The sequence below is a fragment of the Eumetopias jubatus genome, unplaced genomic scaffold (genome assembly GCF_037043125.1).
Source record: "Eumetopias jubatus isolate StellerSeaLion01/CBP00866 unplaced genomic scaffold, mEumJub1_p1.0 scaffold_11, whole genome shotgun sequence".
Classification (NCBI taxonomy): Eukaryota; Metazoa; Chordata; class Mammalia; order Carnivora; family Otariidae; genus Eumetopias; species Eumetopias jubatus.
This window is the reverse complement of record NW_028274817.1, coordinates 119,971,311-119,994,221: the sequence shown is the minus strand read 5'-3', so window position 1 is coordinate 119,994,221 and position 22,911 is coordinate 119,971,311. Positions and strand designations below refer to the sequence as shown.

General features: G+C 44.1%; 1 protein-coding gene across 3 annotated transcripts in view; it reads right to left on the bottom strand.

The window, feature by feature from the left end:
* MID1 (midline 1) overlaps positions 1-22,911 on the bottom strand; it is a 106,955-nt gene that overhangs the window by 38,193 nt on the left and 45,851 nt on the right. For all 3 annotated transcript variants that reach the window (XM_088028519.1, XM_028115059.2, XM_028115060.2), the window contains exon 3: positions 8,518-8,625. In XM_088028519.1, the coding sequence (XP_087884645.1) occupies positions 8,518-8,625 (108 nt within the window). The remainder of the gene's footprint in view (positions 1-8,517; positions 8,626-22,911) is intronic.

The window sequence follows — 22,911 nt, the reverse complement described above, 5'->3', positions numbered from 1 at the left end:
GTTAGGTGGGTGGGCTTGCAGAGGGAACATGCATCAGGCTGGACCCTTCCAACGTGTGCATCGCGCTGCACGGAAGTTGTCCTTCAGTGAAAGTCCAAAGAGTGGGCGGAGAAATATGGAAATCCCAGTTCGGGGACACCTGGCTTGGATAATTCTTGATCTCCTTGGAGAAGCGTCGCTAATTTGTTTTATGAGAAAATACTTTATTGTGAATTGCTTCCTTGTTGATGGGGAAAAAAGGTGTTGCCTAATGGCAAGCTACAAGGGTCACCAGACCTCTTCCCTCACTATTCCGCTCAATTACTGTAAGACGGCAGCGGCCGCTGGGACCTTCTCTGTCTCAGGGTTTCAGCTAGGCCATCAAGAAAATAAGACATCCCCGTAAGGTGCAAATGTGTGGCTTAAGTAAGAACCCTTTTCCCAAAAGGTCTTTGCAATCCACGGCATAGAACTGTGATGTGAAAACATGAGGTATTACTATTTCCCACACGATCTAAAACTCGTGTGTTAAATGAACAGAAAGCCAGCGTCTTTTCCATTGATTAATATTTTTCCTGTTGAGCAGATGAGAGAAAGCCAAAGAAAGCACAGCTGGGCCCTTTCCCCTCACTGGGAACGTCATTTCCAGGTACTTTGTGCTTCCTTGATAACTAAGAACTATTTTGATAAGCATTTCCCAGTCGGGATAAAAATGCATGTTTGGCTCCAACCTCCATTCCAATTCCTGATTCTGTCTTGCTTGAAAACGACCCTCAGACGTAATTGACCGTAACCTCGGGGGTAGGCCAAGATAAGTGCGCGGTAACCCACTTGACCATTCGCTAGGGTGTCTGAAATGTGCCGTGAGATGAAGCCCTCTGGCCAGAAGCCAAGTCAAAATTAGACTGCTAATTGGAATTGCCGGGCGCCCAGTGCCCCATCCACACAGCCCGGGACAGGTCTTGGCCGGCTTCAGGATCATTCCGGAATGGAAAACAGCCCTGGGTGAAAGGGTAGGGAGGAAGCCAGTTAATCTGTCTTACAGACCAGGCTGGCTCCGGCCCCCTCCAGAATTCCTGCTAACTCCAAGAAATTCCTTCTTTCTCCAAGTCATCATTAGCATCCCCATGCAACTTTAATCGAAGAAAAGGAAGGAAGGAGATGTCAGAACTCAGGAGGCCTCTAAGGACCATCTGATTCCAGCTATGTCGTACTGCAGCAAACAAAGGAAATTCATGCTACACAGAGAGGCAGCAGCGGCACGATTCGGGCAAGAGTGAGAAAAATTCCTCCAAGGAGAGAGTTAAGAGAGAATGAAGTGCCAAGACCTTGGAGCAAACGGCGTAGGAGATTAAGCCTGGTAAAAGACGTAACTCATTATAATTACGGTGACCATCCACAGCAGATTAACTGTGTTCATCAGTTGAATGAAATAACACTTCTTTTACACCAAATTGGATGTAGCATCTAACACAGTTACATCCAGACGTAAAGCTGAGAAAGGCCTAGGGTCCAAATCATCCATCAGAGGACGGAAAATAACTTAAGAGTCCCCAACAATCCAAGTGAACGAAATATTCAAGCATACGACGGAATTAAAGATGTTTACTACAATTCCAACAAAAGAAACATAAGTCAAAATACTCCTTTAGAACAAGTCTGTGTCAGTCACTTAGCCTTTTCGTCTGCCTATCAGTGATCCATCCCACACACTACAAATGCAACAATGCTTGAACTCTATTTTCTTCTTTCTTTTCTTCTATCATGATACTGGAAATTAAAAGTGGCATTGAGCAGAAAAGGTAGAACACAAAACCAAACAAACAACAACCCTAAATCATGCATTAAGTTGAAGGAAGCCAAAATGAGAGCCTCCTTTGAAAACATAGGAATGCTTTACAGAAAACAATTGTTGGCATAATTTTAATTTTAGTTCAAGTGTACAATTCCATCTGACATGCCGGATCGGAGATTTTCAAAATGGTGTGCACAAGAATCAGCAGGAATCTTCTGAAAAGAGAAACTGTAAATGTTTGGGCCCCCTCTCCAATACCCTCCCTGAACAGTTGTTATTGGCAGAGTGGTACGAGTCTGCATTCCAACAGGCAATGAGCTGCAGGTGATGGGTCAGTAGTATGGCCAGAACTAGCACTTACAAACAAACTAGGAGAGGAGAGGAGAGGAGAGGAGAGGAGAAAAGAAGGTAGCAGAGTGCATTCCTGATCCAGAGGGCAAATTCGGTTTTGCAAAACCCTGCCATGTGTGCGCCTGCACACGCGCGTGCTGGGCTTCGTGTCCTCTCTATTTTTGACTGTGGGCTTCAGCTAAAAAAAGAGAGAGAGAGAGAAAAGAAAAACACTACTCTGAATCAGGTGTTCACAAACTATGGTCTGTGTGCCATATCCAGCACACACCTAGCTGTGTAAATAAAGTTTTATTGGCACACTGCCACGTTCATTCATTTATGACTCATCTATGGCTGCTTTCACCCTACAACACTGGGCAGAGGTGAACTGTTGCAACAGCAACTGTATGGCAAAGCCTAAAATATTCATTATCTGGCCCTTTACCGAAAAAGCTTGCCAACTTAAGTGATTCTGATCAAACGGCCCTGATCTGAACCACCCTTCGGGAAACACTGTCCTAACTTGCTACAACACTTCAGAATCAGACACCGAGCATTTAGCAAAATACTAATTTCGTCCTTAGAAAACTCTCTTTTATGTACTATTTTAAAAATCTGACAAGACGAATAAAATTTGAGTTTTGAAAAGAAACACTGGATACTGACACGTAAGAAGACTCTTTATACGTTAAGTGTCATTGACACGGGGGACATTTTTCCAAGTGGGCCCTGTTCTTCTTTTCCTTTGGGAAGTGTTGCTTGCACGTTGTAATTTCAGGAATTCGCTCTATGCTCATCATGGACACAGCCTGCCGGTTGAATCTCCTTTCGGTGAGGACACAGGCCTATACGTACCAATTTATTTGCTGTTTATTATACCTTACACGTGCTCTAAAAAGCAGCCCTTCGTTTTTCTTTAAATGCATTTTAAATGCTTTTAACGTATGGGCTTTTACATGTATTGCAGGATCCCCACCCCAAAATTGTTACGTCCTAACAACTGATCCTCAGTTATCACAGGTCTCTGCATTGCCAATGAGGCCTGACTTGGCGTTTCTATAAGGCTCCAGAAAAGCCCGACCACATAGTCCAGTTACTGATCTTAAATTTTGGAGATCTGGAGTACACTTTAAAAGCCGTGAAGAGAAGGGACCCTTTTTCTCTGTGGCCGCAGCGTTCTACCACCCATCCGTGTCTGAACATAAAACACCTAATTTCCTCAGTCTGGAGTTTGCTGCCGGCTCTTGCTGTGTTGACATGAAATTTATCTCCTCCTACTGAAGAGATAAGACACTTCTTTCCCAGGGAGTCTCGTGGCTTGAGACTCGCCAGTCCTTCCGAGGAGAAAGGCTGCCGAGCTATTTATTTATTTATTTATTTCCTAGGCTGCACAATGGTCTGAGAGCAAGCATTACCAGTACGGACCAGTGGGTCCCAACCCTGCCGACCTGGCAAGCCCCCAGCTGGAGGATTTGCGGTGAGTCTGTTTCCACCAGGTCTAATGGCCTCGGGATCCACACCAGAGACCCATGGCGGCCGAAGTCACGTCACCACCGTGGTCCCCGCGGTCCTGCCGGATCTTCCTCCAGCTCCCCACTTCCAAGTGCCGGTGAGAGAGCCCCACTGCCCCTTCTCTGGATTCAGCGTCCTCAAGACTGCCCAGACACCACCCTGGGCACCCTCATGGGGCACCAAATCCATACTTGGCCCTCCCTGCCCAGCACCTCGGTTTCCCAGCGCGTTGGTACTCACGCTCTTCTCTTCCTCAAAATGTATCTCTGACACCACGTGCCCTGGCCAGGGACTCAGTCACCGTGAATTCCGAGCTTTGGGATTCCACTAGTCCTTGGCGATGTTGCCAAAGCAGTAACTCAAGAGAAAGCCAAACTGGGCCTCGTCTTTCCCAAGTAATGTTTGCTTTCTAAGACTGCCTTCCGAAATAATGTCCCCGAGCCAAGTGTGTACTTTTTAAAAAGTGATAAATTTCAAACACACAGACGATTTTTAAGGTAATATGATCCACTTCCCCGTGCCCAGTCCCAGCTTTACCAAATCTCAATATTTCCATCATATTAGCGTAAAAGATTTCTCAAAAGGAAGTAAAATATTATTGATAGCGTGGAAGCCCTGTGTGTCCCTCCCTAATTTCATTCAAGTCCTTCTCCAGAGGAAAACACCTCTTTGAATTCAGGCTGGATCACTCCCAAGTATGTATGCGTGCCTAAACATCGTATGGGATTTTTTTTTGTAGTTTATCGAATTTTATATAACAAGTCTCACTCCACGCATTGTAAAGCTTGTTTATATGTTTGCGATTTGTCCATACGAATACATGTCACCCGAGTTCATAAATTTTAACTTTTGAAGGCTGTTCCAGTACATAAATATACAATTGTCTTGTAAACAGCTTTACTGAGATACAATTAACATACAACAAACTGTATATACTTAAAGTGCAAATTTGGTAAGTTTGCAAATATGTGTAAACCTGTAAGATAATGGACACATAGATCTTGCCTCCATTGTCCTCCTGCCCTTGGTAATTCATCCCGTCCCCTACCCCACTCCCTGTCACTCATCCCTAAGCAACCACTGATTTGTCTTCTGTCACCGTAGATTATTAGAAAGTGTTATTTCTAAACTTCCATATGAATGTGCTCATGCAGTATATACTATTTTCTGTCTGGCTTCTTTCGCTCACCCTAATTTATTGAGATTCATCCGTGTTGTTGCATGCATCAGTAGCTCGTTCTTATTTGTTGCTGAATAAATGAAATAATGGATGTGCCACATATTGTTTATTCACTCATTTGCTGATAGACATTTGGGTCATTTCCAGTTTGGGGCTATTACCCTTGCCATTCCCATGAAAATTCATGCACGTGTCCTACAGGGACATGTGCTTTCATTTCTCTGGCAAACACCTAGAATGGCGTATGTATAACTACTTCAGGAACCGTCAGTTTTCCAAAATGCAGTTTTATTCTTACAAACAGCGTGTGAGAGTTCTAGTTCCTCCATGTTCTCAACAACTCTTGGTATGGTGCATCTTTTTCATTTTAACCGTTCTACTAGGTAAGTAGGGTATCTCCTTGAGGTTCTAAATTTCCCTTTCTGACTTTTCTTAACAACTAATGATTTTGAACATCTTCTCATGTGCTCATTTGCCATCCACACGCCTTCCGTGGTAAAGTACCTATTCAAATCTTTTATCCATTCTGGTAAAGGTATTGTTTGTTTCCTTGCTAATGAGTTTTGAGAATTTGTTACATACCTGCGTACGAATACTTTTCTGTTTAGATGAATAACTTACACATATTTGTCTCCAACCTGTGGCTTGTCTTTACATTCTCTTAACAGTGCCTTTTAGACAGAAGTTTTTACTTTTGATGTAATACAATTATCTGTTTAATATGTACGCATTTCTTTGATGTTTTTAACATTGTATATGAACACTCTTTGCTCAACTCAAGGTTCACCAAGATTTCCTCTCACGTTTTCTTCTAGAAGTTTTATCATTTCGTCTTTCACATTAGGAATATCCATTTAGATTTAATTTTCGCATGAAATTTTAATTTTGGCATGAAATATAGCTCGAATTTCGTATTCTTACATGCAGAATGGCGTCGCCTATGTGGAGGCTAAAACTCAGTTTCCAAATCCCCCCTGCGGCTGAGTTGTCTTTGTAGTTTCAGTGTCTACATTTTGCCTCCCAAACTGCTGATGTGTTATTTTCACATTTCTTTCTTTCTGATCTTATACCCTTTTTGTGGCTTCACAAGGTTTTGCTCTTTTAAAATAGAAGTCATCCCTTCATTTATCGCTTTAAACATCTTTTCTTTATTTTCCCATAAAATGAATTTCACCTGGGGTGAGATAATGTCTTTGTTGATTTTGCGGGCTCTATTTTCAGAAATGCAACATTTCTTTACATGCTTCAGCACTGCGGTGTGAGTTTCAGGTTTAAAGGGAAGAAGTCATTCATAATCATTTTCCCTTTGCTCAGCCCCCTCCCGTCCCCTCCACCTACCGGTATTACCATCAGTTTTCCTCACCTCCCTCACCCTTGGGGGCCCTCATTCAGGGATCCTCTGCATTTCTGAGGCTTGTCTTTTGAGCAGGTATCAGAAGTAGTGCAGATCCAGGCTCCAGCCCAACAACAGACTCGTTCCAGACTCCCAGGCCCGAAACCGCTAAAAACTATGACCCGGGATAGAGGTTGGCAATAATCTTTTTCGGTGCCTTTAAACGAACTGAGAAGCCTTATGCGGCCCGTGGCATTGACCATCAAGCCTGACTGTCGTCCCTCATACCACCCGGAGCACTTCCGGCCCCTTTTATCCCAGGGCTTCAAGAACTCTTTACCCATGGGAGTGGAAGGTGCCGCTGCTTTGGTCTCTTCCAGACCGAGTCCCTGTCCCGTGTTTCAGTGGCAACTGCAACTTTGCAGGTTTGTCCCATTTCCGGCCCATGGAGACCTTTATCTTGTTTTGGGTCCAGCTGGGTGTCTTTGCTTTCCTATTTCACCATGTTCTCTTGTCACTGACACGTGTTCGGGCTGGACTGGGTGCACCAAAGCACGAACCCTACGCATGACGACACCCCTTCACTACTTTGATGGAGCTCATGGGAGAAACCCTCATGCTGGGAAGTTAAGCAAGGGAAAGGCATGCTGGCCAGGCTGAATAACCACCCCCCTCCAAGATGCTCCCCTCCTACTCCCAAGAGTTTTTAAACGATGGCGCTTTACATGATAAAAGGGACGTTGCAGATGTGATTAAGGCAAGGATCTTGAGAGAGGGGGGTCTTATCCTGGATGATCTGGGTGACCCCAGTGTAATTAGAAGGGTCCTTAGAAGAGAGAACCAAAGAGAACTGTGCCAGGGAAAGAGATCTAAGGAGGGAGGGAAGCAAAGGTCGGAGTGATGTGATAAAGAAACCAGGAGCCAAGGCGTGCAGGTGGCCTCTAAAAGCCAGAAAAGGCAACAGATGGATTCTGCCCTAGAGCCTCCGGAAAGAAACAGCACTGCCGAGACCTTGACTTTCAGCCCAGTGAGACTGATTTTGGACTCCTGACCTCCGGAAGGTCAGAAACTAAACCTGTGTTGTTTTAAGGCACCCAGTCTGCGGTAATTTGTTACAGCAGTGATAAGGGACTACTACGAGTATCAAAAACTGATCCCTGTACCATGTAAAGGCAACAAATTCCCTCCCGCACGCATATTAAAGAATGGCAGCTGTATTTCTGGCAATCGTATATCTGAGGACCTGCGAGATGTCAGGTATTAAGAGATGTACACATGTGGGGCATGACAATGGAACAGGAAAGATGTCCTGTGAGGATTCCAGGCTGACATTCAGTGCTCTTCAAAGTCGTACAATTTGTACGTGGGGAAAAGTCGCCTCTCAATACATTTGAGTTCTTGGCCAGGGAATGATTTCATATTAAGTTGTTAATTCACTATAACAGAGCTATTTGATTGGACTTGACTTTAACTTTTCTGATCACCATCACAATTTACATGCATAAATATTTTTCAGCTTACACAGGCAAAGTAATCTAAAATATTATACAGTATCGAAAGTACCTTTTAAATGTGGTAGAAAACAGAGCAGAGCCCTGTCTATCAGTTATTGGAATCTCTGTGTACCACTTAATAGTTGCTAATTTAATTATACATATTTCATTAAAGCATGGTTATGAGCATATGTAATAATAGAACTTCATGAATTTATTGGATCTTGAATGAATGTTTCTATTTTTTAAATATTTACAAAATTACCTTTTGAGGGTGGCAGAGAAATGAGTAAAATGAAATGGATCCCAAGTATTTCAATAAAAACCATGGGAATTTTAAAGATACAATTATTAGAAAAGAATTACTATTAATATATCCACAAAGGGATATATGATACAGTGAAACTATAGTAGTTTTGCCACTATGAAATTATACCTGTCTGAATTCGCTCAAGGGCACGGGAAAATACTTTGCAACTTCTATATGAAGTCTGATTCGTTGAAACATTTATTTAATACTGTGTTAATTGCTGGATATAGCGATAAATATGAAATGAACTCTGCGGAACCCACCTTCTCATAGAGAAGAAAGATGGAAACAAGGGCTATAATAGACCAGAGCTCCATGCTGCCCCCTGGAGTTCAGTAATGGAGGAGAGGTAATGTAATCCTTTTATTACAGAGGTGCATAGGAAATGGTGATAATACAAAGAAATGGGTGGAGAAAAAAATGGCCAACCAGGGGCCTTTGAGCTCTGTCTTGAAGACTTAAGAGGAAATTACAGAAAATATAGAAAAGGGGGGTATTCGATATTTCCTAAGCTATTGAAGCGCATGGGAGTATGATGTTTTCTCCAGGTAGAGAATATGAAATCTTCTACCCTAGAAATCGTACCTTCCCTTCTTTGATCTTGGTTCCAATAATCTGTCGTCTCTGCTGAATGATCTCAATGAGAAGATCACACTCCTCCATCAATTTGGCTTCTTGACGTGATGCATTGACCTACAGGATATAGATAGAATAGTAAGGGTTTATTTGGCCTTTGTTTTCAGTTACATGTTGGTATTTTAAATGTTACTTTAAATAGTTACTTTAGATGTTAGTACTTTAGATACTTTAAGTATCTAAAAGATACTTTAAATGTTAAGTCTTCTTCCAATTATACAGAGATGGAAAATATAGGACTTACATGTCCACTCCCTATCTTGCATCCTTGGAGAACACTGTTAGCCAATGGTAGCAGTCTTTTCTACTAAGTCATACTCGGCCTCAGAATCTTCCTAACCCAACATATACGTAGCTATTACCAGTTAGTGGGAAATCGACGCCTGAAATATATTTGTGATTCCTGCTTTTATATCTTGAAAGAAAGTGTAATTTTGGCCTATTAAACAAAAAAGTAAGTTAAAAATAAAACAATATTATTCTTTTATGGAGAACAGATTACTATCGATATCCATTGAACAAATTTTCCAGAAGCAAGGTAGCAAGATTATATCATATTTACTTAACATTTCTTTTAAATACAGGCATCGACTTTGTCTTTCATCGCTATGAAAACATCAAAAAAGAAAAAGGATGGTTGACTATTTTATTAATCTTAGGACATAATTTATAATTTTACTTCTGGTATACTTCCCGAGGTTCTACAGTGAACACATGCCATTCTCCAGGAAAGGTAGATCATTATAGAATGGCTTGTATTTGAAGTTTTTAAGACTCATGATATGCAAGGGAGGGTGACAATTAGCTCATTCTTGGCAACTGGGCTTGGGAAATCCTCTGCACATGCTATTTCCTCCACCTCATGACAATTCTGAAATGCTTATGCGCAAACAGAGACCCAGAAATCACAGCTGTGGGAAATGGAGAGAGCATGCAGGAGTTTTATGATTTTAACACAGCACAGAAGTTACAGTGTTACGGAGAATGACAATAGCATCACTGATTACTCTAGCATATCTCAGGGAGGAGACATGGCTCAGTCATTAAGCCCTTTTGATTTGGGATACTTCATTTAACTGGAGTAATTCCATTCTCTCTGAATGAGACAGACTGGAAGTAGGGTCAGAAGTTCAGGATAAAAATCCAGTGATGGCTTTTCAGAGAAATCATGTCCTGTTTCCAGAGGCCACAATTCCTTGAGTTTTATTCCTGATCATTATAAGACACAGCAGAGAGACTACTCAAGACATCTTCTCATTGAGAAGATAACAGTCGCTGGCCATCGGCAGCAAACACCAAGATCAGGTCCTATGTCAGATTAGCACACAGACATGTTGGCTAAATGTTTAATGAACAAAAGAAAAAATTATAAGATGCATTTTGATGGACAAGTACAGAATGTGGAACTCAGGCTAATATTTCAAGGAGGTTCATCACTGGGCTCAATTTCTCTTACCATTACTTTTATGTTGTCATTTCTAGGTCCCCCTTGAGGATTCCCAAATAAACTTAGCTATCCATGAAAATACTTACTCGAAAAGCCACTACTCTCAAGAAATTTATTGTCTTTCCCTTTGACCTCAAACTGAATTTAACAACGGACTACAACCAAGCTGTGAAAAGGATGGAATCATATAGAAACCAGGGCACATTAGGATGGAGAAAGTGAAATCTCTGGAAAGCGGCACCTTACATTTGAAAAGTATCTTCCAGAATGAGCCCTAAGAGCGAAACTGTACTTGAGTATACAATCAAGGTAAATCTAATGGGATGCAAGCTCCGTAAGGGCAGGGAGCTAAATGAGGTATCTCTCCCAAGTCTTTTCATTTTCTGGGTGATGCCTTTTGGTTGTTCTTTTTTTTTTTTTTTTTTAAGTTTTATTTGTTTAAGTAATCTCTACACCCCGCATGGGGCTCGAACTCACGACCCCGAGATCGAGAGTCGCACGCTCTTACGACTGAGCCAGCCAGGAGCCCCTTGATGATGCCTTTTGAAGCACGAAAGTTTTTAATTTTGACAGAGTCCAATTTACCTATTTTTCTATTGTCATTTGTGCTTTTGATGTCATAGCTAAGCAACCTAATCCAAGGTCGTGGAGATTTACACCTCCATGTTCCTCTAGAAGTTTTATCTCTTCCCTTTAGGTCTGTGAGCCATTTTGAGTTAAGCTTTGTGTATGGTGCAAAGTAGGGTCCAACTGGGTCTTTTTATTATAATGGACAGCCAGTTGTCTAAGCACCACTGATGGAAGAGACAACTGGAAGACAATTGAAGCGTCTTAGCACTTTTGTCGAAAATCAATTGACCGTATCACGAAGTCCTCGGGTTTTGATGTTGTTGCTAACATATTCTGTGCTGAATGCTACTCTGGCTTTGAGTAAACCTGACCCAACCCCACCAGTAGCTCTAGAGCAGGTGCCGTGAAATGTGGTGTGGAGTACTAGCTCTACACACTTGCAGGAGGATGATGTTGGGAAAATCAAGGAAAATGCCCATTTCTAAGTTCTCCTATTTTGTAAAATGAGGTGAATAATATCTGCCGTCTCAGCCATGTGGGATTATTGTGGTAGATACGTGGAATACTATATGAGGAAATAAGTAACACTGTGAAGTCATAGACAAATCTGAGATGGTATCGTCTGTATTAAGAAGTAGCTTTGGGGGCACCTCGAGCCACCCGGGTGGCTCAGTCGGTTAAGCGTCTGCCTTCGGCTCGGGTCGTGATCCCAGGGTCCTGGGATCAAGCCCTGTGTCGGGCTCCCTGCTCCGCGGGAAGCCTGCTTCTCCCTCTCCCACTCCCCCTGCTTGTGTTCCCTCTCTCGCTGTGTCTCTCTCTGTGAAATAAATAAAATCTTAAAAAAAAAAAAAAAAAGAAGTAGCTTTGTTAATAGACTACGATTTAGTTTGGGATCCATTTCACTCTGAAGATCACTGGGACTTGGGTTACTCTATGGTAGGAAAGGTGTCCCAGTTGCCATCATAACATGGGGCTCCATTTAATCCCAGTTCTGGCCATTTGGTAGTTATGATGGATAGATTTGTTTTACAAAAAAAAGTAGACCGAAATCTACTTTGTTGAGCCAATATGTTTTGAGAAAGCTGATACCACAACCACCATGGCCCCAAAATATAAATTCCCAGAAATTTGGAAACATGATCTGTTCATTTTTGGCCAAGTATTTTCCTCAGATCTTTAAAAAAAACACAGAATTGACTTTCCTTTGAAACCAGGAAAGTTGAATCTCTTTTTATACTTTGATGAAGCTTCCAAATTTTTGTAACTCTAGCATTCTTACATTCCAAAAGGTACAATAAAATAAGTTGAGTGCTATCCTATATTTCTAAAATTCTTCCACTACAAAGTTTTCCACAGTTTCGCTGTTTTATAAGTCACTTAAAAGGAGTTAATGATTTGATTGGACTTCACTTCTTCTATGGGCTATTAATCCAAATATGGCAGGGTTTATTGGTTGCTAGCAGTGTGTTCAGGTGTTTCTAGTTCCCAGGTTTGGTTTGGAAGCTGGCAGCTCCTAGTTACGATTTCAGCTTTCAATTTCGGATTCACATCTTTCGATTCAGAACCACTAAGGCTAATGCAAGTGCTTGGAGTAGAGCCAATCCAAGGATGAAAGAAACAGCCCTCACACCTTCTTTCACAGACCGCTACTTCCACCTTCTTCATCCCTACCCTAAAGACAACAGTGGGATGGGGATGATCAGGAATGATGGCCCGGTGGGAGGTGACTACTGGATCCCACCCCCGTACCGCACTGCGAAACAGGGCACGTGTCCTTCAGCGCCCTTGACATTGCAGGACAAAATAGAGCTTAAAATTAGGCCTCCTCCCATTCCAGGCTTCTCGCGGCTAGCTTTTTTTCTCATCTCAATTATACTCACGTGTAAATGTCACCTCGGCTCCTCATGAGAAGAAACTCAGTTACTTTGACTGCATCTCTGTTCTGGCCTCACCCATGGGCTCTGCACACAACCTCTCTCCGTCTGGAGTTACAACTTCCTTTCTCACCCTGAAACGCATCATCATCCCCGCCCCCCCCTGCCACCAAATCATCGTTTCTAGTCCTTAGTACTAACTTTATCTCTTTGCAAAATACTCAAGTTAGCCCCAATCCCAATTCTGGCAGAATTTCTTGCTTCTTTCAGGTGTAATTATCTTACTTTTTAGGCCCTGATGCCTTATCTGAGGCTGCAAGCGACACAGCCAATGTCCTGCAAGCTCAAGTCTCCTCTTATAAAACACTTGCGGCCTTCACTGTGAAAGACCTACATACAACTATTGATTCGTTCATCAATCTATTCATCTATTCATTCGAATAATAGCAACTGGGCTCCCAGGGCGCCTCAGACAGCATTCCAAGTGCTGGGCATGCAGGACGTCCAAGATACACAAAGTTCCCATTATCACAGAGTTTACATATGAGCATAGGGGAACAGGCTGAACAAGTCAAGAAATAAATAAAAATTCTGGATCATGACAAGTGCCTAGAGGAAATTAAACAGGGTAATGTGATTGAACGTGGCTGAGAGTAGGGTCCATTTTACGGGTCAGACAAGAATTCTCTGACAAGTCTCTGAAGGGGTGAAAAGGAACCAGCCAAAAGACATGAAAAAAGGTATTTGCCGGCACTCCCAGCTCGGCTTTTAACAGGGACCCCCACACAAATTCTACAGTGTAGCTTCATTATTTACAGATTCTGTATTTGTGATTTGCGTACTCGCTCCCACTCAAAAATTAATTTGTAACCCCAAATCAATACTTGTGGCGTCTTTGTGTTCGTTTCAGACACGCTCAGAGCACGGAGAACACATGAGTCACCCTACTAGCACCCAGCTGAGGTTGAACAAGGACACGCTTAGCCTTCTTGCTTCAGCTCTTCTATAATCCAAGGATGGAGACAACAGGAACAGCACAGTGTGGTGCACGAAGCTCTGGTTCTGGGGCCAGCTGGATGGGTTTGGAGCCCCAATTCTGGCACCTGTGCGCGGGGTCAGCCTCAGGCAAGTCACTTACCACTCTGGAACCTCCTTTTCTCTTTCATAAAACAGAGACAACAGAATCTACCAGGATGACTCGCTTGCGAGATTTAGGATTATGTCATCTAGGTGAGGGGTCGCATGTGTGTGTGTCTATGTGTGGCTATTTCCCCAGAGAGCAATGGTTCAGTATTGGCCAATTCAGTGTTCCTGGCAACTTTATAGACCCTAACTACCCCAAAGGACGAGAATCGATGGATTTACCTACTATCTAGTGTGTCCATAATGGTCCCAAGTATTTAGGGAGCAGGAAAGGCAGAATGAGAAGGGAAATTACGTAAGACACAGAAGAACAGCCTGGTTTGTAGAGTTGGTACCCCGCTCTCTCCTATTCCTACATAGTTTTGCTTCTTCCCATTGACAGACTATGACTATCTCATCCTTTACAGCCTAATGAAAGAGAAATGAGACAGTCAAAAAAGTGAAGTGAGCGCAGAAGGCCAACACTCGTGTCCTGGCCTCCTAGGACTGAGATCTCATTCGGCACTCATGTCAGATACCAAGAGTCAGCGGCGGTCCCGTGGGAGTCGCCCCTGGGCGCACGGTTTATCTGCCTTTGCTAGAGTGCAGTTACACATACTCATTCCCCGGCACTGTTAATGATAACACAAACGGGTTAGCTATTTTCTCCAGAGCACTTAGTTAGCAATGCCCAGTAAAAAGTCCCCCCTGTTAAGCTTTATGGTATGATAGTGTTGTGGCATTTCACAGAAGGGGTGGGGTGAGGCGGACAATTTCTTATTTTGTTCTTGTCATATACGTATAAACATTAAAAGGATTTAATTACATACACACTAAAAATTGGACTACGTGTCTGCAAAATGTTCTTTAGCAGTCCGTAAACAGTTTCTAAGTATTTCTAAAAACTTGCTCTTTTAATTGGACTTGTATTCAACTGCAAAATGAGATGTTCAGTGCAGAGTATAAACATCATTAGATTTCAGACACATGTGGCCTTAACATCTTTAGAAATATTTTATGAAACTCTTAGGAGGCGACACCAATGGGGAAAAAGTATCTGGCCACTTCTCACGGGTGACATTGGACTAACACGCATTTTAGAAGTCCTCATTTTTCTCATTTTGAAATGCTTTGTTGAAATGGGCTAGCCATCTCTAGATTTTGAGAATAGAACCTTTTAAGTCCTCTCCTGAGAAGGACATGCTGACTTGATAGATCACCTTCTATTCATACACAGACGCAAACAGCCGAGCAAGTTTCAGAGAGGATACGGCTGGTGTGTCGGAAAAAGGAAATTTTATTTCAGGGTGTGGAGGAAGGAGGGGTGCTGGCGTTACACAACCCCAGAGGCCACCATTCACGTGGAATCCACGAGAATGGTGCCCCCTGCCCCCCAGCCCGCGCAGCCCAGGAGACCGCCCCTACCACACGGGCCCACCATCAGTGCACTCTTGAAATTGTTCTATCAAACTGCGACCCCTTGGGTCGAAGATTCTAAACCTTGCTATCTTTGAAATCACTACCGATGAGATTGGGGGTTTAAAAGACAAATGTCTACTTTACGAATTTGCCTAGAACTGGTCCTCCTGGCGAAAGCAAAGCGGTACCGTGATTCAAATTAAGGTGACCTTGAGAAAAGTTAAAACTCTTTTTTTATTTTATGTTATGTTGATGTTGTTATTGGTTAAACTCAACAGCGCTTTTCTCTGTTGCTCAGAATATGCAATTTTGAGTCTGCATCCAAATTTAAAGGGGTTAGTGTTATTATTATGTCTTAGTAGCACCATTATTTCATACTGTTATATGCTATAACATCTATAACAATCCCATCTCGCTCCAAAAGAAAAACATTGGAGGAGGAGCTCATTCCAATCTGCCCGGGGCTGGAGCAACGGAAACACAACGGGGCTGCAGATAAGCTGATAATCTGGCCAGGAAGATGAGGGTAAGGGAAAGCCTGTGTGCAGGTGGGCTCCGTGCCCCGCTGTGGACTGCTGACCAGGTGCGAAGGGAAGTATGAGGATCTGAGGGTGCTTCAGGGTTTTATTGCCAAAGGCAGCTGTGATGAACATTCCAGACCCTGGGGCAGAAGTTAGACAGAGCTGCCAGAAGGAACAATGAAAGCAACTCTAACACTTGAGTTTGTATATAAAACTGAGCCAAAGAGAATTGAGTAAGAGCAGACTGTATTACTGTAATTCATCTAATATGTTTATATGTAATCTTCACCCTAAAACTCTCTCACACCGAAGTCAAATATTTGTGGACCTAGCTCAAGTAGACGAGAGAGGGAAGAGGGGCCAAGTTCCCAGGGTCCCTGTCTTTGAGGGAGAAACCGGAGTACAGGACAATATTTTTTTAATATTTTGTATGTTCGGGGCGCCTGGGTGGCTCAGTCGTTAAGCGTCTGCCTTCGGCTCGGGTCACGGTCCCGGGGTCCCGGGATCGAGCCCCGCGTCGGGCTCCCTGCTCCGCGGGAAGCCCGCTTCTCCCTCTCCCACTCCCCCCTGCTTGTGTTCCCTCTCTCGCTGTGTGTGTCTCTCTCTGTCAAATAAATAAAATCTTTAAAAAAATGTTTCTATATGTTCATTTAAAGTTGAACACTTTTGACTGAAACTTTTGAAAGCCAAAGAGACAGGCTTTTCAGAAAAGGAAAAAATGGAATCCCTTCATAAAGTGCTTTTGCTGAGAGTAGTGACGGTGCGGACAGAAGCTACACAGAACGCGGCCTCTACGGCGGGGACGTGGCGGAAAATGCTTTGGCCCAGAGGAGGTCAATTCGGCATGCTGATGAACTCTCCATACGGGATTCTGCCGTATGTTTGCTAGGGGAGCAAAAAATAGCTCCCAGGAACCTCACGATAAGTCCTCTTTTCTTGAGGTTTCTAAGATTATGAAGCTTGAATGTTGGATAAGGAAGTGCGATGCCATTAAAAATGGCAGCCCGCTGTGGTAAGCTGGCAATAAAAGTCTTCCTACAAACGAAACACAACTGTGGCGATACAATAAAACTGTCCAGCGAGAGCACCACCGCTAAGGCCCAAAACTCTGAGGCTTCACACAAAGGAATTTCCCCCCAAGAGGAGCACACACAACATGCCCATCCAAGACACTGTTGATGTTATTGTTAATTTTTCAGTAAAGCGAAATCGTCAGACAAGGTGAAATGATTTAGAGTGAACAAGGGCTAAAGGAGGCAGTAGTTCAGAACTCGAGGTCCTGAAGAAGTCTGCCTGGGGCTGAATGCCAGGTCCTCCTTGCCTCCTAGTCATATGTTCTTGGGCATTTGCTGAAACTCTCCATTTCCCAAGCTCCTCTTACCTGGTAGACCAGGTGCTCTCCCAGGGAGCATTGGCAATGTGTGGAGACATTCTCCATCGTCACAAGTGGGGCAGGGGCCATGCCTTGTGTCTAATGGGTGGAAGCCAGAGATGCGACCCAACAAACGTCTAGCAATGCTCAGAACAGCCCCCACTACAACAGAGAATGATCCAGCCCCCAATGTCACTAGTGCCGAGGCAGAGAAACCCTGGGGTAGCTTGTGGTGAGAGCTACATGAATTAGTACACGAGAAACCACTGAAAAATGTTTGGCACATAGTAATTACTCAATAAATGATAACTATTACTATTGTTAAGAAACTCTGTTTAGGGGCGCCTGGGTGGCTCAGTCGTTAAGCGTCTGCCTTCGGCTCAGGTCGTGATCCCGGGGTCCTGGGATCGAGCCGCGCATCGGGCTCCCTGCTCCCCGGGAAGCCTGCTTCTCCCTCTCCCACTCCCCCCTGCTTGTGTTCCCTCTCTCGCTGTGTGTCTGTCTCTCTGTCAAATAAATAAAATCTTGAAAGAAAGAAAGAAAGAAAGAAAGAGAGAGAAAGAAAGAGAGAAAGAAAAAGAAAGAAAGAAAAAAAAAGAAAGAAAGAAAGAAAGAAAGAAAGAAAGAAAGAAAGAGAAACTCTTGTTTATCCGGAATGTCCACATAGAATCAATGCTACAAGTTCTAGGACCGGTCAGCCTGAGCTGATTACCTGCAGGACTTAATAGCATGAATCGAAATTTTTTTCCATCTACATCTTTCACCAAAACAATGGCTTTGGAAGCTATAACATGAGAACTAACTCCAGAATTTTTGGAGTTATTTTTAGATCCCAAACGTATTCTCTAAAGGCTCCTTCCTGATGCAATGGGGTGGGGGAGGGTGGGGACAGGGGAGAATCTTCCCAGATGTAAAGCAGGAGTTGGGAGACTTGCTGTGAAGGACTAGACCAGTAAATAACATGGCTTTGAGGACCACACGGTCTCTGTTGTAGCTACTCAACACCGCTGTCGTAGTAGGAGAACGGTCTCGGACAAAAGGGAATTAAATGGGTGTGGCTGTGTTCTAATAAAACTTTATTTAGGAAAACAGGTGACAAGTCAGATTTGGCCCAAGGGTCATAGTTTGCCAGCCTCTAGCACAGAGGAAAAGATCATGGACATTGTAATTCGAGAGCTGCGCGCGTATGAAAAACGTGGAATCTGGGTAAGAATGTCTCCTCGTTTGCATACTTTCAACGAAAATATCTGTAAACTCTCTGGCGTAGTAGGTGCTTGATAAATATCAGTTTTCTCCTGTCAGGGCATGAATAGTTGCGATTACTGAGGATTCACAGGATTTCAATTTGAAAATGAAAATATACTTGCGGTATGGTTTTCACTCTCCCCGACGTCCTGCAGGCTTCTGTCACAGAATAACATTGCTCTTCCCGTGCTGTCTTGGTCAGAGCCCACTCGACTGACTTCAACCTCACATTCTTGGCATTAACGCTACAGAATTTTCTTTCTGTGTTAAATGGTAACTCCGCTCGAAGCAGGTCCAAAAAGAAGCAGCAGAATGGAAGGTGTTGCTCATAATTCATTCAAAAACAATAAACCCCTCCCTTCCTTTCTCTTATTAATTACACACTTTTATAAAACAAATGCTCCACACCCTTCCGTTTGGGTTGGGCAGGCAGAATGAAACAAAAAATCTATTAACCTGCCCCGGACCCTTGTGTCTATCAAGTCTTTCTCATAAAGTTTCTGAAAAGTGCTACTTTCTATTAAGTAACTTTCAACGAATGTATTTGGCAAAAATCACACTGTGGTCAGAAGCTAAAAAAGTAATTTACAGAAGGGGACGGTTAATTGAGTGCTGGGGAGGACAGAGGTGATCCATCTCGGGGAAGGGAAGTCATTTCTAATGGAAAGAGGAAGCTTCTATCCCACGACCTTACATTACTCATCTTACGTGTCATTTCTCATTAAGTGGCGTTCTTTTTAGTTGTTGTGCCACGATTCCTGAATAGCGGTGTACTGGAAAAATACCAGGTTGAACTCCTCTTCAGGCTTGAGGGACTCAAGGATAGGTGCTATCTGCTCCCCCACAAAGTTACGGAGAAGGAGGGCTGGGCCCCTGCTCTTCAGTGTGCCTTACAGTGAGTGAAATATACTCCCTTGTATCACCGGTCAGACTTGCGCTTCCAAGCGCAACTGGAAAATGGTAAGCTTTGGTCTGTCTTCCTGATGCATCCACAAATAACATCTATGACACCTTGCCTTGTTGTCGTCACTCTAGAATGCCAGCAGAAGCTGGTAGACTGATTTTTAAATATCTACATGCCCTGTGTTTAATATTCACATTTTTTCAAAGAACATGAAAGAGAGGAGAGTTTAGGGAAACTGAACATGTGAGCTGGGGCCACGAGGGGAAAAGGGATGTGCACTACCATTCATTCCATTTTAGATGAGGCCTGCGGTTCTCTCTCCAGGAAGCAGGGCAGGAGACTGGGCTGGGAGCACAAGTCATTGCCAGGAAACACCAGTAGGGGGTGGGGAGATGAGACAGGGAAAGGCATGAAGGCAGGAGAGTGTGCCTCGCCTGGACCACGGTGGGCAGCTGGAGATTAATCCCGGTGGGTGACTTTGGGAAACTGCACAGAACAGTCCGGCTGATGGGAAGGAAGTGCAGTATGTACCTGATATCTCCCATCAGTGGCCGGGTGAAGGCTGTTGGGGGTGGCTGGGTAGTAATTCTCCTCTGAAACTAACAGGTGGGTACCCTGGGTGGGGGAGACCCCAGGCGGAGTCTTAGCGGCTTCCAGACAGAAGGAAGCTCTCGGGCCAGGGGACATAGGACTGGTGAGTGCTCTAAGGGCGTGGCCCTGACCATTTCAGACAGAAGCACCTCCGTTAGAGGGGACTACAATCAGGACCATTCTTAAGAAGAGCTCCATAGGACATCAGGGGGCACCCGTGTCACACTCGTCCGGCTTATTGTGTAGCTCCAATGACTTCTGACTAGTCGCAGGGCTGAACAGAGTTTGCATCTGACAGTGCTTTCTATCCTGACCTTGGTCGTTTTTTTACTTCGGGCCACAGTCTACCCACAAAGGTTCATTTACAACTGACCATAACTGGGTCTACATCTGAGCAACAGCAGGCAGAGCTGCCTGGGGGGAAACACATGAAAGTCAGTGAGTCGGACTAAAAATACATATATTTCTTTTATCTAGAGACCCCTAGATTTTCCAGCATTCCAACTCATTGGGAAATTATTATTGTCTTTCTAAAACAATGGCTTTCCAGTTTTAAGCCCCAATAGGTACAGTTTTCTAGAGTCAAATCGAATCTTAAAATATTTAAGTCAGGGATGACGCGAAGAAGTGCCCCTCTCTCCCAATCTCTCTCTCTCTCTCTCTCTCTCTCTCTCTCCATTATCTGAAAGGTCAAATATATTTCTATATACCAACCTGACAGATGTTGCCTTCTCACCTCCTCAGTGGGAAACAGAATGCTCTGTTTACATTTGTCAGGATCAGGGGGTGGTGGGGAGGCGGCATCCTGCCAGGTAATGGAAACACTGCTCACTTTAATTTTATTACCAAGAACAAAGCCTTCTTATTGTTTACTAGAACCCTTAAAGGCGGGCCTCATGGGCATAGTTCTAATTTTTTCGAGACCACAAACAAGAGGAATTCTTTAAGGCCATTTCATGAACAACAGAAGGAAAAAATACTTTATTCTGCAAAAATTAAAGCAATCCTTTGTTTAAGGAGCCAGAGCCTGACTCAGGTTAGCCTTGCATGTGTTCTCTTTATGCGGGCGTCTGCTGCCAGCATTAGCCCAGGCGCGCATCCTTTCGTGAAGCGGAGGTCGAGGCTATGTCACAGATACGCAAGAAACCACCTTCCTTTGGGATAGCATCTCTCCGGCGCCATTAGTTCCAGATACCGCGCTAAAGGAAGAGACACTGTGCACCAGAACCACACAGGCCAACACTCCCCTTGCAATCTGCATGTCCAAAACGAGGAACCGCACGAGTCTCGATGCGGTGCTTATTGTGATTCTGCCAGTGAACTAAACTTTCCATGCAGTCCCCGCTTCTGCTGCAAGTTTTCCTTCCCTCTCTACCTCAAGCATAGGCGGCTAGAGCTACTGCTTTCCAGAGATCTCTGCAACGGCCTTAGCAGCTGAGGAATGTACGTGAGAGGGAGTGAGGACACGCCTGTCTCTCCGTGAGCGAGGAGGGGGTTAGCGGTGCACGGTGGTAACACGGAAGCAATCTATGGACTTGCTGAGCGCCCACGGTGTGCCAAGCCACCGCACTAGGACCCGGGACAAACTCTGCCCTCCAAAGACAGTGACTGCATCGGAGAACAACTAGCAAACATGACAAGGGCATACACAATTAACTGCTAAACCATGGGCTGAGACGTTCTAGAGCTGTGTGGTCCAACATGGCAGCTACTAGCCCCCTGTGGTTTTGGGGCTACTTGAAATGTGACTAGTCTGAATTGAGGTGTGCCATGAATAAGAAACACGTTTATGAATCCTTTTTGTGTTGATTACATGTTGAAATGATAATGTTTTGAATCTATCAGGTCAAGTAAAATGTACTAGTAAAATTAATTTTACATCTTTGTCTCTACTTTAAAAAAAAAAAACGTGGTTACTTGGAGATCTCAAACTATATACATGGTTCCCATTATATTTCAATCAGATGGCGTGATTCCAGAGGGCTTCAGAAATGGGGCAGTTGGTGTGTGTGAGTAGCTGGGGAAGGTTTGCTTCAGAATATGGAAGTGAGACTGGTCTTTGAAGATCAGAGTGAACAAGAAGGGAGCCGAGAAACCCAGAGATGAGGAAGATGAGAAAGGCACCAGAGCAGAGGAAAAACAGAGCATCTCTGTAGGGAGGTAAGGATGTATATTTCAATGATATGTAGGGTGCAGTGGGCATGTATCTTGAATTGGTTATCTGGGAGTGGACAGAGAAACACCAAAGCCAGGTATAACTTACTGTCCCTCATGAAAATTGAGGTCAACTGTGGAGAGCTGGCAATGGCCCATCTCACAAAGAGCCTACCTAAGGCCTAAGGCAAAAAGGTGAATTTGAAGACTCAACTTTGGGGAGGGGATCTTTTCTTGACCTTCTTCTGACTCCCTTTGTATCCTTGACCTCATTGGTCTGCACCATCTCTCTTTGAAGCTGTCCACGCTTGGCGTGCCAGGATGGCTCAGTCGGTGAAGAGTCTGACTCTTGGGGGCACCTGGGTGGCTCAGTCAGTTAAGCGGCTGCCTTCAGCTCAGGTCACGATCCCAGGGTCCTGGGATTGAGTCCCGCATCGGGCTCCCTGCTCGGCAGGGAGCCTGCTTCTCCCTCTCCCTCCGCCTGCCTCTCTGCCTACTTGTGCTCTCTATCTCTCTGTCAAATAAATAAAATCCTAAAAAAAAAAAGAGTCTGACTCTTGGATTTCGGCTCAAGTCATGATCTCAGGGTCGTGAGATCGAGCCCCGCGTCGGGCTCCATGCTGGGCATGAAGCCTGCTTAAAGATTCTCTCTCTACCCTCTCCTCTGCCTACTGCTCCCCCCACCTCCACCCTTGCGCCCTCTTTCTCTTTCTTAAAAAAAGAAGAAGAAGAAGAAGAATGAAGCTATCCATGCTTACTTGCTCTCCCCTATGGTTTTCTTCTGCAATGGTGGTGGTGGTGGTGGTGGTGGTGAAAGTGATGAGGGTGGTGGGAGGGAAACTGCAGAGCACTATCAGTGTACAAGCTGGGCTTTGCCGAAAGGACAGTGAAAAGTGAATTTAACCTGGTCTGGAAGAGAAAAGGAAAGATCATAGAATTCAGATGTCTGTCAGTTGCCGATTTTGAGGTATGGCTCTGTGTGTGTGTGTGTGTGTGTGTGTGTGTGTGTGCGTGTGTTTGGAGATCAAGAGAGTCTGATATTGGGGGAAAAAAAGAGAGAGCGAGTCTGATATTGAAAATGTCACCCCACAAACCATCTTCAGACCTAAGCTGGCTAGCCATCC